Raw genomic sequence first — 17,200 nt, 5'->3', positions numbered from 1 at the left:
CACATAGTGGGAAGATTTAGGCTCTCTAACGCTGCTCTGCTTTTTGTTATAACTTTTTTTTTTTTTTAAACCATTGGATGTCTTCTCCAAACCACCAGCTACGCTAAATTCCCATGAAATCTTAATGTCTCTGGGTGGTCTCTGTATTACGTTTTTTGGAGCCTGATTTACATCACCATTTCTCCACCAGAATTACCCAGAAGAAGGCCATACTAGTGGTCCTTGGCCCCAGAATTACTCATCTAATTATTTTCTTGGCTTCTATTGTTTCTTCTACCCTGTAAATCTATATAACCTTTAAAGACATTTCTTCTTCTTTCTTTACAGTCTCACCTTCACTGAATTAATTTAATAGTACATATTTACTTGTAACCAGAATTACAAGTTTTACCAAATATAATTCATGTACTTCTAATTTTCCAATTAACTTTTTGTGTACTCACCTGCCCTTATTAGCAACATCTCTCTCTTGAATGCTGTTGCATCTCAAATTTTCCAAGAAACTCAGCAGCGTATTCATTCCTGAGAGGTCTGTCCTCCCTCAAACCCCAAACTATGTTAGAGATGGATGATGTCATCTTTCCAGTCACCCCAGAGTTTAAGTATCCTCTAGTACAATAGAATCTCATCCATTCTTGCGAAAGTGCTCTGTCTTCCCTAGATGACTTTAGGCCACAAGAATGTCTTATACCAAGAAGAAAAATCAGTCCTCAGTTGAAAAATCAATCAGTCATTCCAAGTTAGAGAACTTCCATTCTGGCTCTTCTTGTTCCCATTCACAAGCTCACTTATGAACTCCAAAGAGAATACCATTCCAGGGCAGGGTGGTTACATCTTGATAGATCCCAGCCCCAGTGGTGTGTCAAGGCCAAAACAGTTTTCCCTGTAAGCCGTAGACCCTTGGCTTGGGGTAAGGTGGGAAATGATTGCCTTGAGAGAGTTTCCCCACAGCAGTGCAGAAAGGAGGAACCCTGGCATGGCCTGAGTAGTTAAGACAGTGCTGAGAGTTCTGGGAGTTCATGGGTCCAAATATCAGAAAGGCAATCTGCCCCTTCTCATTTTCAGCAGACAACTGAGCATCCCTTGTATGTAAACAAACTACCAGAGGCCAGGGAAAGAACCATCTGAAAGGATGTGAGGAAATTGTGCCTGGTACTCACAGAGAGCTGGGAATGTATGCCAGCACCCACCAGCCAAGCTGGGAGACCCCATAGTCCATGGAGAGTTGAGTCTCAGAAATGTCTTGCCTTGGTAGGGCAGGATGATTAGCACTAGACTACATGCTGTTCTGTTCCCCTTAACAAATCTAAAGTGCAAGGCTCAGAAGTATCAAATTGCTTTTGTATAACTTAATGTGCTTCATAACAGAGCTGAAGTCAATTACAGGAATACAAAGCTATCCAGAACCCAAGAAGGTAAAGTGAAAATGTCTGTGTTGAAATATTATCACATCTCCAGAGGAGCAGAAGATATGACCCAGAATGGAGAGAAAAAAAATCCATCAGCTGAAACTAGCACAGATGTTAGAATTTAAAAAAAAGATAATATAACTATAGTCAGCATGTGCAAAAAGTTAAAGTCATGAAAGATACAAAAAAGATCCAAATGAAACTTCTAGAGATGTTTGATTCATCAGTGTCTGAGAAAAATGTACACTGGATGGGATAAATGGTAGGTTAAGCACTGCAGAAGTAAAGCTTAGTTAACTCAAAGACACCAATAGAAACTACCCAAATGACATGCAAAAGAAAAAAAAAAAAGTTGAATTGCAAGAGAATCCATGAACTGTGGGACAATTCCAAGTGGCCTAAAATGCACTTAAGCGGAGTCATTGAAGGAAAGGAAATAATGGAGAAGAGAAAAACAATTCATAAAGAAATAATGGCTTAAAATGTTCAGAGATGGTGGAATCTACAAAGCCAGAGATCCAAGCTTAGTAACCTAAGCATAAGAAACATGAAGAAAGCGACACCAAGCAACATGATCATCGAATCGCCCAGTGCTGCTGATGAAGAGAAAATCTTAAAAACAGAGAAAAATTAAAAAGAAACGCTATAGACATACAGAGAAATACAGTTAAGGATAACTGTATTTTTTTGTTGTTGTTGTTAGAGCAAAAATGTCTTCCAAAATGAGGGAATCAGATACATACCTTTTTAAGGTCTGTCAAGACAGAAGACTTCTTTACCCAGGGAACTACACCAGAAGAACAACTCTAAGGTTTTTCCTTCAGAGGGAAGGAAAATAAAGCCAGATGCAACCACAGATCTACACGAATGGGTGAAGAGTCCTGAAATCTGACTGAGTGCTGGGAAGGAAGCTCGCAAATGAGAAAGTCATCTCCCATTGTCACCCCTCCTGTGAGACTGACAAGAGGTAATGGAGAGGTCACAGCCTGAAGCACGGATCCCCAAGAGCAGCATCTGTCCTAGCAGAAGCCCCAGGTTTATGAATTCCGATTTCAATGGCTGCACAGTTTCACCATGTTGAACTTCTGTAACACAGGAAAGTGGGCAGCAAATTAAAGTACTTTAGATGCTGCAAAGAATGAATTTCCATCAGCCTGTGAGGAGTTCTGCAGTGTCTTTGAGTATTATGTTTTTAAAAGTGTTATCAATTTAGAAGTATGAGTGGGCCCAGCACTTTGGGAGGTTGAGATGGGTGGATCATGAGGTCAGGAGTTCGAGACCAGCCTGGCCAATGTAGTGAAACCCTATCTCTACTAAAAATACAAAAAATAATTAGCCGGGTGTGGTGGCAAGTGCCTGTAGTCCCAGCTACTCAGGAGGCTGAAGCAGAAGAATCTCTTGAACCCAGGAGGCAGGGGTTGCAGTGAGCTGAAATCATACCATTGCACTCCAGCCTGGGCGACAGAGCGAGACTCCGTCTCAAAAACAAAAAAGTATGAGTGGGTTTCCTGTTACACAGAGAGACTTAAAATACAATATGTTAAGAAGTCTAGAAATGAAAAATCTTCCAGTAGTTGGATATTATGAAAAGGAATTGCCAAAAAGAAAAAAAGCAGTAGAATTTTAAGAGAGAAGAAAAAGAAGTTAGATGCATAAAATACATTCAGCAGAGGTCTTATTAATTTCTTACCTATAAAACTTGATGCCCTTCAGAATATGTGAGAATAAAAGTTTGAGGTTAATAAAATGCTTCCTCGGTTTTAGCGCCTTAAATGGAAAATTAAGCTCTCATTTGCAGTGTCTTTTACTTCGATTCTCAAAATAATGTCAATATTAAAAAAAAACTTCACCTATGGAAAAGAGCCAGGATTGTTTTAATGTAATAGGGGACACACCAGATTCTACTTTTTAAATATCTCATGCAAGAGTATCCTGGGGTAGCAAGTAAATAAAATCTTATGTTCTGGAAAGATACATTCCTGCACACTTTCTGAGTTTAAGTTCTCCAAAACTGACTCCTAAGCTATTTTTCAGTATGAGAAAGCTAAAGCATTCTTGTTTCTCATCCCCAAAACATGACTGTTTAATTTTTTAAAAACGTATTAAATGTGACGTTGTAAAAACTTTCCCTGCCATTTCTTATTAAAATACATGATTTGCTCTGGTTATTTTTAGTTTCTAAAACACCTACATGTATGGGAAAAGAAAGCGTAAGTACTAAAATATGGTACAAAAGTCCTGTAGTTGGAACAGCTGAGATTTTTGAAGTTCTGATTGAATTTTTTGTTGACATTTTTGACAGTGGATTTGAGGCAGTTTTGTAGAAGCATTTTTCTTTGGTTCCGTTGTCTATTTTTAAGGCAATACATCAAATATCTCAAAGGTTATGCACTTAGTAATGAGGCTGTATAGAATTGGTATCATTGTCATTCTTCTGGAATGCAAAGGTATGAAGAGTGTGGATTATAAAGCATTATTTGCTTTAATCTATAATATGTAAGTAATATGAAGAAAACATTAGTATACAGTACAGAGTCGGCCAGAAGGCCAGTAGGGAATAAACACAATACTCTAAAAGATAATTGAAAACTGAACTATTCTCTAATTAAATGCTATACTTGTGGTGTCAGGAGTATTGGTATCTGCTGGGTGCTGACCATCTGACAAAGATAGCACCGGAAAATTTTTCATGACAGTATCTCCTTTAATCCTCATTTCCATCTTATTAAATAAGTATTTTAAGTCCGTTTTACAGAATATGAAACTGATACTTACATGATAACTTATCCAAAGTTGCACGGCCATCTGGCCACAAGTCTGTCTCACCTTCGAATCCTAGTTTTATTGCACATTTCTCAAATTTGACATCTTGGAATATCCTATTTTCCCCCTCCACCATCCTATCATTTTGGTCTGAATTTCACCTGTCATGTAGATGATTGAATTGATCTTGTTGTGGGTTTCTTTCAGGAATTACAGTTTGAAAGGCTGACCCGAGAGCTGGAGGCTGAACGGCAGATCGTAGCCAGCCAACTGGAGCGATGCAAGCTGGGGTCCGAGACCGGCAGCATGAGCAGCATCAGGTACCAGCGCTGCTCTGTTCATTGTCTGTGCTTTGAGTTGCCGCTGCGAGTAAATCGTGCTGTTTCTCTTCTTTCCAACCCGGCGGTGGAGTTGGAACATTCATTCAAATGCTGGAAAGAAATTGTAACTGGCCTGATTTAAGATGTTCAGAAGGTGTCCAAAATGTCCTGATTTGTACTTGAAACTCTTTTAACAAAATTAACGCCTGCCCTGAATGCAAATTATACGTAATTTTAGACAAAGGGAGGCTTTGCATTCAGCCAGCTTGCTGGAAATCAAGAATTGCCAAGTCACAGTCTCCCAGTTTGGGTCTTTTTTTTTTTTTTTTTTTTTTCTAAATGATCCAGAGTTCCAGTTTCCTGAAAGAAAAGTGAGAACATTCTGATGGAACCAGTATTGTTTGCTAATACATAATGCTAAGTTACAAAATTACCCCTGAAGATTAACCGTATGTGCAATTCCCATGTATAAAAATATTTGCTCATTCATAAATATAAATGATTCTTCAATTAGTGATTAGCTTGAGATAATTAAACATATATTTTTAAAACCTACACTTTTTAGCCATTTGACCACAAAATAAAATTATCCTCCTTAGAACCAGGCTTTCATACATGAAAATATAAATATACGTGTGCATATGTGTGTGAAAGAGACATAGGTTTAGCTTCCATTTTTCAAAAACACTCTTGTTAGATGATGTGTTTTGGGCACTCTGCCGCATTTTTAGGGAGGAAACCAAGACTGCTATAGCAAATAAACTCCAACATTGCAGTGAACTTAACACAAGAGCAGTTTGTTTCTCTCTAGGGTAGCTGCCTGAGGATACTTCCTCTCCGTATAGTGGCTCAGGACCTCTTTCTAACTTGATGGCCTTGCCATTCCCTATGGCTTCATCCTGAATTGCATCGTCAGTTGCATCACTGCACTCAGAGTCCACTAGAGAATATCAGTCACATGACCCCTCATAGATGGAAGTGGGGCAGGGTCCTGGGGTCAGCAGCCACTCTGCAGAAGCAGGAACATGAACTTGGTGGACTCTTAGCCACCTGCTGCTGCAAAAGAATAAAAATATCTCTGTATGCATTGCTCCAAAATATTTTATCCTTGTAAGAGTATAACGTTGTAATTGGAGCATTTCGTATTGGAGTCACATGCTATTAAACTTTTAACATTGCTTAGTTTTTTTTCTTTAAATAGAAAACACTGCACTCTGTGTTGTTAAGTAGGGTTAACCACATGGATGGAATATTATTTTTCATTACATAACCTTATTTAGGATATGTGGAATCATCTGCTTCTGCATCCAAATGTCTAGGTATATGTTGCAACAAATATGTACAACGTGATGTTTTAAACTCATCACAGACGTGCCTGAACATCCAGATTAACCAAAACAGGATGGATAATGAAAATGAAAAGTCAGTTGTGTTCACTTGAAGCTGGTTTTATAAGTTCAACTAATATGAAGAAGTTCCTGTTAAAGCTGAACCTCTGAAAAGCTAAGCCTGCCAGATTTTATAGGTCCACATGCACCATTGAATTGACATCGAGTTTGCTTTGAAGCCTGTTGTTTCACTATCGGTCTGGTTTACCTTTTCAATTCATGTTCCTAATCTTTCTGTGTGACATTTTTTCATGCTGTACACCTTTTACATGATTTCATCCAACCCCAGCCCCTGATAGGAGCAGGTCTAGGGAACTGTGTAGTAACCTGTGCATCAATTTCCACTTCCTGATTGGACCATAAATGGACCTGACTAGACTGTGAGTAACCGGGCTCTTACTCTGGAGGATATGAAATAAGCAACCCAAAATTTGTGACATACAATAGTGGGTGCTTGGCGATGGTGGCCATAGTGGCTTGCGTGCTACTGGAGGACGCTGCAGTGGCAATGAGCCTCCCAACAGAGAAGCCGTATGGCCCTGAAAGACAGTGAGACCAGTTTAGTTTTCATTAGGACTGGCTGCCTTTCGTATGTTACATTTCATGACATCATCTGCTACCTTCCCAAAACCTGTTCTCTTCCATCATTTGATTTGTCTCAAGTTGATTTCATTTATTACATCCAAAGTGTCTTGAATAAAATACATCAGTGAATTCCAAAGTAGTCAGAAAAATTATACCATGACAACTTTTGGTTCTTTGCACTGTATCTTGTATGTCTAGCTCACAGCTTATGATACATAATCAATAAATCTGTGTTAAACCTGTGCTAAATAATAGTGTTGAATGAAGAAGACACTGCCTAATTATTTCCCTTTGCCATGTATAATATCAGTCTTCATCAAGCTTAATTATTTTGTATTTTGGAAATCTTTAATGTATGAATCCGCATTTGTATAATACAAGCATTTACTGATACTTCTCTGGAGAACAGCCAATGCATAGCATAGCTTCCGCTGTTTTTTTTTTTTTTTTCCCCATAACCTACTTGTTTGCTTGGCTTCAGCAATGCACCTTTAGAAATTCAAGTCTTCATTAAAGGTGATAGACTAACCTAGTTAGCACATCAAAAGAGATTTTTAAACAAAAGTAGAATTTCAACAAATTTTTTTTTAAAAAGAGGGCTATTTTGAAAGTCTCGTAATTGGTAATTTCGATGTTGATTCATGCCTCTCAATGATACTAGAGAGTGGGTAGAAGGGTTTCTTACAGGAAATGAAACAAAATCCAGTCACAATTGCCAGACATATTTGCATATAACAGGTAGAAATGACTAATAAATATAATTGGGTTTTACCTCTGCCTTTGATGGTGATAGGAATTGCTCCATCTGACTCCCAAGATCTCTTTTTTTTTTCTTTTTGAGATGGAATCTGGCTCTGTTGCCCAGGCTGGAGTGCAACTGTGGCACAGTCTGGGCTCACCGTAACCTCCCCCTCCCAGGTTCAAGTGATTCTCCTGCCTCAGCCTCCTGAGTAACTGGAATTACAGCAGGCATGCACCACCACACTTGGCTTTTTAAATATTTTTGGTAGAGACAGGGTTTCACCTTGTTGGCCAGACTGGTCTCGAACTCCTGACCTCAAATGATCCACCCGCCTTGGCCTCCCAAAGTGCTGGGACTATAGGAGGGAGCCACTGCATCTGGCCGAAGATCTCTTTCCAAGTAGTCACGTTAACATTTCAATTTAAAAAAAATTTATCAGTGTGCATTTGAAATAGTCAACTTCCTAACAGTCCACCCAATAGTACAGGAGGATCCTAGGAATTTGAGGGACAAGGGATTTGGAGATATTTATTGTTGCAGCATATCAGCTTCTGCACGCACCTCTCTAGGTTATAACTACCTGCAAATGGGAACATTATGATCTCTTCATCTCTTCACAGACTTGCCTAAACAGATTTCAGACCATTGAGTGATTGTCTAAGGGTTCTGAGTCATCTGGAAAGAAGTTACTGGTGCTTTTCATTAGAGCTAAAGGTTTACTTTGTATCTTATCTCTTTTCTGTCTTGGCTTTCCTCACCCAGAACCTATTTTCAGATCAAAAAGCTATTAGATTCTTCATCATTCCTACAAATAGAGATTTTGGTTTCATTTTTTTCTCTGTGATTCCCAAGAACTATCCAGACCAGAGGCAGGAACATGATACAGATGATGCTTTTTATTTAGGATCGTGATCAAGTCCTGCTTTATTTAAGAGGATAATCAAGTCCCTCTTGGTAGTAGCCACCTTTCACCTCTGGCCAGTACAATGATCTGGCTCATGCTGCGCCCAACGCCCGTTCCTCAGTTTCCAGGCCTGTGAATGAGGTGTTATCTGGCAGCTCCGTTAGCCGTTCATTCGTCTTCCAGGTTGAGGCCCCTGCCTGGAGACCTGCCTGAGTCCTTGCCCTTGTCATATTCTCCGCTGACCCCAAAACAGCATTCAGACTCGTCCCTTTGCGTGTATTCAGCCCAAGTTCATCCCTCCACATGGTGTGAGATAGATCTGCAGGATACATAAAGCAGAACCATGTCTGTGAAGGATGCTTCCTCCACTTCTGCGATTCTATCAATGCACCATGATTTCTCATTTCAGGGCCTATGATGCTTTCTTCCTAGAATATCCTTCCTCTTTAGCGTGGGTTACCTCTTCCTGTAGATCCGGTGGCCCAGCTCAGGGCTCATGTCCTTCTGAATGTCTTCTCGATCAGCGCAGACTGGACTGTTTCTCTTCTTTGGCAGTTGTTGTAACTTAACAAATCATCGGAGATGGGTTGGGGCTCCATTGACCCTTCTATATGTGCCCTGCCACAGGATGTTTTAACCTTCGGTCAAAGAATGGGTGGAGATGTCTCCAAGTGTTAATGAAAATTTAAGGGCACCTAAATAGGTGCCTATTCATATTTCTTGATTTCCATAGGCATCAGTAACACAATGGTAGAGAAATGGAATTCAAATCACAGTTGGACCTCTCTTATGAACATCTTTTAAAGGGGACTTGACTCTTAGAAGACTTATGATGATGATGATGATGATGATCAGAGTAATTTATGACCACAGTAACAATTATGAGGAGTGTGACTGACAGTCCTATCTATGGACTGCTCCTAAATGAGGTATAACTCTTAGAAGACTTATGCTGTTGAGAATGATGTTGATTTATGGCAACAATAACAATTATAAAGAGTGAGGCCAGCATTTCCTTAGTTTTTCCTGAGAGTTAGTACTCTTTGAAGAATTTTACATTTTGCCTCATTTCATGCTTATGGAAACCTTTTCAGTTAAGTATCATCATCGTCTCCACTTTGTCAACGAGGAAGCCACGGCGGAGCAGGCTGGGAAGAATGGGTCCTTTGGAGGACATGGAGGAGTCTGGCAATGTGGGCCACACTGAGCAAAGTAGGTGGAGGCCACAAGGGTTGGGGAATCAGACACAGCATGAGGGTGAGCATGTCTGCAGATGGCCTCTGCAGCTGGGTCACTGGTAGTCTCAGGGCTTTGCTGAGGTAACATCTCTAACAGAGTTGGTACTGGGCATCAGAAGGCTATAGAGGGAGGGAGCGCCACTTGTCAGGTGTCCAGCAGTGAGGACGTGGACTGTAGCCCAAGGACAGCAGAACCACAGTCCCCAGTGAAGGAGAAAGATGGTGACAACAGCAGGCTGCAGAGAAGCAGATGGCAGTTCTGATTACATGCGCCCTGCCCTTGTGCACCCTCCAGCCACTCCTGGAAAGCACCGATGGGGAGAATGATCTCAGGAGGCTGGGGAGGCAGGCAGGATATCATAACATGGAGACTTACAATGCTCTGGCCCTTGTGAATCCTCCAGGTAAGACCTGGGTATGGAAGATAGAACAACAACCATTTTACTATTCAAGGGATCACAGTTTAAAGCATCATGCTAAATGAATTTTATGTGGTAGAAGTGGAAAGCATAGAATATTGGACTAAAATGGACTGTAGCAGGGGAGACATTTATTGTCTCAGCCTTAGTTAACATGAAGCCTGAATGTAGGCAGCATTCTTTTCATTGGGTGTCTCAGTGGTGCCATGGCCCTAAGTCAACCTCTCTGTGAGAACCCTACCATTCACCTGATGGTTTTAAGGCACCATCATCTCACCTTTGAGCATGCAGAACTGGAACGGAAGGAAGGTACTTACGTCCCATCTCTCTCTCTCTCTCTCTCTCTCTGTGTGTGTGTGTGTGTGTGTGTGTGTGTGTGTGTGTCTCCCACAATCCCCCCACATGTGTGTAAATATATACATATACACATATATGCTCTATAGTGTATTAATTATATAATTAATTATATATAGTATGAAAATATATGAAAAATATTTACCAGAGGGCCTCACATGGCCAGCCATGACCCTGGGGAAATCTTGTAAATTCCAGACTCCTCTGCAATGATTTTGCACAATTATGCCCAAACCAAATCACACATTTGGTAGCCAGAAAAGGGGGTGGTAGTGGTGCTAGTGTAGACCCAACCACTCCCAATTACGTGTTATCTACTTAGTCTGTGCAACCACTTGCAAGGTAAGTATTCTCACATCATATAGATGAGGAAACAGACTTAGATGTTAAATAACTTCACCAAGGCCACATAGACAGTAAGTGCCTAGCTGGGATCTGGACCTCAGTCATAGGTTTCAAACTCCATGTTATTTCGCTCTAAGCTATAGGTTGACCCAGATCCTGGTGACCTGGGTCCCACCCAGCACCTGTACATACCTGCCCATATATTCTCACAGGCCAGGTACAGTGGCTTACACCTGTAATCCCAACACTTTGAGAGACCAAGGCAGGTGGATTGCTTCAGCCCAAGAGTGCGAGATTAACCTGGGCAACATGGTGAAACTCCATCTCTACATAAAAATACAAAAAAGTAGCCTTGTGTGGTGGTTCTCCACTGTAGTTCCAGCTACACTGGAGGCTAAGTTGGGAGGATCGCTTAAGTCCAAGAGGTCGTCAAGGCTGCAGTGAGCTAAGACTGCACCACTCCAGCCTGGGTGACAGAGTGAGATCCTCTCTCTCTCACTCTCTCTCTCTCACACACACACACACACACACACACACGTTTCTCACAAAGTATTGCCATTATCTGTATTTAGGTGAATGTCTCTTCCCCTTAACTGTGAGCCTTTCAGGATGATGACCTTGACATGTTCATTCCTGAGTCCCCTGCACCAAGATGGTACCTGCCATGGAACTTTTCCTCAGAAATACTTGTTAATTAACTAAAGGATGAGTGAAAATTTTCAAAATGTATACGAGATTTGCACCACTTTCTGTTAAACATTGATTCTGAAACTAACCAACTTCACTATGGATATCTAGATTTATGAATTTCAGTCACCTCCTCCTTTGTTAATTATTGAAATAATTCCTCTGATTTATTTGGAAATCACCTGTTAATATTTATGCCAATGGGAAGCAACCTGTGCCCTTCCTAAAGAAAATGAACTCTTCTTTGGAATTTTCAGCCAGGCTAGTTTCCTCCTGGATTATCAAGAGATTCCAAATGTGTATGTCTCGTCAATAACTCCCTCGTTCCCAGCATGCTTCTGAGGATTATTAGCTGGAAGAAAATTTGTTGTTACCTGAGGGAGGCAGAATTCCAAGGTGTCCAGCCAGGTACCATCATGACTTGGTTTTCGCAGACTGTATAATCCCAGGAATGTAAATATGCAGGGGCCTCAGTCTCCTAAATAGGTTATTTGGTCTGACCTAATCACACAAGCCCTTTAAATCTGGGTCTAGAGGTCAGAGACAAAGGAAAATTCAGAAATGCAATTCCAAACTAGAGAGTTTTGACACAAGATAAATTATCTGGTGCTGGCTTTGAAGATGGAGGGGCTTTGTGCACTAGCAATTCAGATAGTGTCTACCTGCTAAGTGTCTACGTTCAGATGGTGAACTCACAGCCTGCAAGAAAAACAGAACCTCAGTCTGATGGCCCAAAGGAATTGAAATTGGACAATAACCTGCATGAACTTGAGAGGGGATCATTTCATTCCCCAGGACCTGCAGAAGAGAAAGTAGCGCCGTAGAAGTTTTGACGATAACCTTGTAAAACTCTGAACAGACAACCCTGCCAAGTCTGAACTTTACAAAACTTACAAAACTATTAGCTAAAACAATGAATGTCGTTGTTGGTAATTGGTTATGCAGTGATAGAAAAGTAATATAATGCTTTGTAATTGGTCATGTTAGATATATAGTACAAAAAGTTGAATTATAAAAGTTTTTGAAAGAAAATAAATTTTATTCTGTGACTATTCCTTTCAAAAGTTTAATTTACATATAGCCTATTTTATTTTTCAGGCATATATGCATGCATTTGGACTCAAAAGCTAATCTGTAGCTTTGATTCTGAGAAGTGGAAGACTTTGAATCTGAAGTAGAGTAATGTTTTACTGTAGAATAAGGACAGCTAACTAAAGCAATCATCTTTACCTTATAATCTGTAATATACATTCCCAAGATGTTGATTGGTGTTAACTATATTTGAAAAGATGAAACATAATAAATATTAGCAGTTGCTTGCTGCACATAAGGAAGTGCTTTCTTTCCTTCCCATCTTTGAACTATTGAATTTTTTGCAAAGAGAAGTTTCCACCAAAGTCTGCCATACTTTGGAGATTAGAGTGCAAAAGTTATATAGATTATAAATACTATCAAAGGTCATTCTATTAGCTAACTTTCATGAGCCCAAATGCCAACAGTTCTACAAATAGAGTCTAAAAATCTTTTCCACATGTACACAAAAAATCAGACTTATTGTAAGGAAGAGGCTGATTTGTGGTTAATGTATTAATAGTTAACAGTATTTAGTGAAGAAACAGAAGCCAATGGTCACATACATTTAGTGAGAATGAAATTTATTTCTTCAAAAGTGTGATCAGTGAATTTTTGTAAGGAAATATATCATATAGGAATATTGTTTCACTAAGTAAGACATTTTGTGTATTTTCATTATCTTTTGCAAGATGCAATATTGATATAATTTGATTTGTTCTTTTTACAATAAAGAAGTAATAAATTTGCCAAAATATTTATTTTTGGAAACTGGACATCTTATATATTGAAATATCAGCTTTTTATTGTTTATCAACCATAGCCATAGGAATTTATATCCTTACCACAGTGAGTACACATTTGCCAGCTGGAAAAAAAAAAGTTAGATTGCTTTTGGATCATTTTTTTGAAAATTTTTTTGTTAAATATAATTTCTGTTTTAAAGTTAGGGAGTAACTGTTAGTTTTCATGCTAGGAAATAATTATTTCTCATGAGGCTAAATTATTACTGCTCCAGCAAAGTTGTACTAATTTATTTAAACGAGACAATGAGTTTATTGAATAGTCATTCAGAATTAACATTGCAGTAGTCATTTCCAAAGTCTTTGAGAATGTCTGCTTCAGTACAAAACCAGAAGAATACATTAAAGGGACTATAGACATATTTTGGAGACTTTTCAGCATTGCCAATTTTGTTTTTTTTCAAGTTTTTCTGTCTTTGTTTTCTTCCAATTTAAATTCCAGAGCAGAAACCTCCCTCACAAATATTCCTAATTCTAAAGTCCCTTTATGAATCATTGTTCTTCTTGTCGTAACCTCTTTATTCTTTCACATTATTTGTGGTTTTTTTAAATTTTAACCTTTTAATGCTGAGATTTTTCCTTTAAGATTTCCTCTTATAGTTTTTCCTTTTTTCCTCATAATGCAGAAGAGATATTCTAGGATAGTTTCTGGGCCTTCAAGATTCATCTCCATGCTTCCCAAGCACCATCAAATTTCTGATCAGGTTTCCATTCTCTTTCTCCTCCCAAATAGCAGGATCATTTATGCGATTGCTCCTTTAACAGGGAATGTCTTATTCCTCTAACCCTCTCTTTTTTTGTAGTCATCAGCCCTTTAAGCCTTTTTCATCTAGCCAAGAATCCAAGGTCACTCTAGTGAGCCAGGTGTATATAGTACTCAGCTTTCTTTGATCTCATAATCCTGAAGCAAAATTTACAACCTGGATTAAAGGTGCTGCCTCCTATACTAAGGCTTTACTGAGTCTTGTCAACTGCTAGAACTAGGTGTCTGTTCCTCCTCTGTTTCCTTGGCTAGTCTATAAGTAATTTCTCCAGGACAGGGATGACAAGCATATGCCAAACCAGTGGGCAGCACACAGAAATTGTTCAATCAGTGCAGAATGAATAAATCAATGAACAAATGAATGAATATACAGTAATTTTATTACTATTCTTATTTCATTGGTGTTATTTTGATAAAATAATCAGTCATATTAATCTATGTTTTTCTATCTTTATATCTTCCAGCATACATATTCTCTATTGTATTATTTTTCTGTTATATATATTTTATATATATTAAGATATCTTTTACATATATCTAATTGATCTATACAATACATTAAGTAGTATATATAGTATTCTGACCTTGCTAGATCATAATATTACATTTTGATATTCATCTTACTTAATTTTCATGAAAATATCTACTTGTTAATGTGGTATCTTGGATTCCAGGGCCAAATACCTTGATGTACTCCGAATGTGGAACTATGGTTGACTTAGTCTCATACTTTCACTCTGATCTTAAGAAAAGGGTAATAATAGTTCTAACAATAGTAATGACAGTAGTAATTTTATTTTATTTCATTAATTTTTTTTTTGAGACTGAGTTTCGCTCTGTTGCTCAGACTGGCGTGCAGTGGCGTGATCTCGGCTCACTGCCACCTCCATCTCCTGGGTTCAAGCAATTCTCTGCCTCAGCCTCCTGAGTAGCTGTGATTACAGGTGCCCACACTGTGCCCGGCTAATTTTTTTATATTTTCAGTAGAGATGGGGTTTCACCATCTTGGCCAGGATGGTCTTGAACTCCTGACCTCGTGATCCACCTGACTTGGCTTCCCAAAGTGCTGGGATTACAGGTGAGAGCCGCCGTGCCTGGCCAACAGTAATAATTTTAATAATAATAATTGCATTAGTTTACTGAGCAGTTTCCCTAGGCCAGGCACAACATTAAATGGGTTAGATTTTCCCATGTCATCCTAATTAACCCTCTAAGTCTTATTGTTTTTATTTTGTAGATAAAAACACTGAGATACAGAGAAAAAAATTCACTGTGTATAAATTTGATAGTGTCTAGACATTGATTTCTGAACCTAGACATCTGTACTCCCCAAGCACATGCATTAAAATGTCACACCACAAGGCTGTCACTCAGTCTAACACAGTATCTTGAATTGTGTTGTAAACAGCCATCTAAATGTCTCTCGTCTGTTTTCACCCTAGGGATGCAAACATTCTAGAACTGATACTCTGCTTCTTTTCTTTCCATATACTGCAGTGATTATAGTTGTTTTGAGATTCCTCATCAAGATATGTTTCTGAGATTTGTTTTTATGCAAATTAAATAAAGGGCATAAGAGTATATGTTATCATTAGTATAAATACCTTCATATTAACTCTTGGAAATTGCCAGTTGACAAATTATACTAATATTCATGTATATGAAATACCAGTTATCATATTAAGCAAATAATTATTCTAAATTTATTTGAGAATAATAAATAGTTTGATGTAGGGCCTTAGAAAGATTGAATACTTTATGCCTGTAATTATTTGACATATTTCTTATATCAATTACTGTATTTTAACACATTCGTATCAATTTCGAAGCCTGTTTTCTTTCCTAAATGTCATCTCACTTCAAAAAGCTATTATTAGTTTTACATCTAAAGACAATCAATATAATAAATTTTATTTAGAAGAATTGTAGTATAAAACAGATGTTTTACAAAAACTAACTCTAATGAATTTTGAAATTTAGTATTCTGATCAGTGGAGAACTGGAAATCTTTATAAATTCATTTAGGATAGAAAATTCTTTATATTTTCTTTCTCTTATTCTTAGAGCTATTTATTTATTTATTTGAGACTGAGTCTCACTCTATCACCAGGCTGGAGTGCAGTGGTGAAATCTCGGCTCACTGCAGCCTCCGCCTCCTGGATTCAAGCGATTCTCCTGCCTCAGCCTCCTGAGTATCTGGGACTACAGGCGCACACCACCATGCTCAGCTAATTTTTGTATTTTTAGTAGAGATGGGGTTTCACCATGTTGGCTGGGATGGTCTCAATCTCTTGACCTAGTGATCCGCCTGCCTCGGAGTCTCAAAGTGCTGGGATTACAGGCGTGAGCCACTACACCCAGCTCTTCCAACTTTTTTAAACTCATAGATCCAAAACATCGACTTTGTGATTCCATAAACTATAGCTACATTTCATTGTTGTGTTTTTATTATATTTTCTAGCTTTGCCTTGAAATATAGTCATAATTTCTCTTATATTTATTTATTTCATCTATAAAAATGGGTATAATGCAGTACTATAAATTTGCAATGGTTAAATGAGAAATGTAAGTCAGTCATCTCACATACCAACTGTTATGAGTGAATCAGGTATATTTTCCCTTTTAGGTGAATACACAGAAGATCTTTCATTGAAGTCTCCTTCCTAATTTATCTACAAAAGATTATAAAATTGTTCCTCTCACTGTGGGCTACAGAGATGTATCAGAGTAGTACCATGTTTGTTTCCTTCATAATATAGACTAGACAACCACACAGAAATTGACAAGATGAGATGGAAGAAAGCTTAAATCAATTTCCCTTTCATGCAGGCCACCTTAATAGGTCTCCATACCCACGCTGAAACTGAAGATGAGATTTTTTATATTGTGTGATAGTAAAAAGAAGAGTGATAGTGCAATAATAACAAATATATAATAGGAAATGCACAATAAATTAATATATAGAAGCCAGTGACTCTTTGAATAGATATTCTTCAAACAGCAAACAGAAAGAGATGAATAGATTGACCAAATCATGCATGCTCATTCCTCTCCCTGCTGTGTATAAGTGTGTAAATATGATAAGAAGTAGAAAGGCATTTGTGTCCCCCTCATATCCACTCTGTCTTCCTTCAGATGCTGATAGTCCAAAAGCCTTTACCAAGCTATATGTTCATAGTTGTTTTTTTGTTTATGGTCATTATAGAATATTGGAAACCAGTGATACTTCAGCCAACAAACTAACAATGGGCATTTGACGTACTTCAGAGGAAAGTCGGTGGAAATGTCAGTCATCAACCTTGGGATGACTTCAGCTTGTTGACTACCATGAACATGATTCCAAGTGTTCAAATTACTTGGATGGAAAAGGAAGGCGGGTATAGCAGAAAGAGTGTTGTAGTGAGTACTA

General features: G+C 38.5%; 1 protein-coding gene across 9 annotated transcripts in view; it reads left to right on the top strand.

Moving 5' to 3' along the window:
- Positions 1-17,200, top strand: part of CTNND2 (catenin delta 2) — a 935,473-nt gene that overhangs the window by 337,984 nt on the left and 580,289 nt on the right. For 8 of the 9 annotated variants that reach the window (XM_021675376.2, XM_064375868.1, XM_064375870.1 and 5 more), the window contains one exon: positions 4,380-4,492. The exons of the other annotated variant lie outside the window; for it this stretch is intronic. In XM_021675376.2, the coding sequence (XP_021531051.2) occupies positions 4,380-4,492 (113 nt within the window). The remainder of the gene's footprint in view (positions 1-4,379; positions 4,493-17,200) is intronic. 9 annotated transcript variants of the gene reach the window in all.

Source organism: Aotus nancymaae, unplaced genomic scaffold (genome assembly GCF_030222135.1).
Source record: "Aotus nancymaae isolate 86718 unplaced genomic scaffold, 86718_ANA_hifiasm-v0.15.2.pri h1tg000014l, whole genome shotgun sequence".
Lineage (NCBI taxonomy): Eukaryota > Metazoa > Chordata > Mammalia > Primates > Aotidae > Aotus > Aotus nancymaae.
The sequence above is the reverse complement of the archived record's forward strand: the minus strand, read 5'-3'. Positions and strand labels throughout refer to the sequence as shown.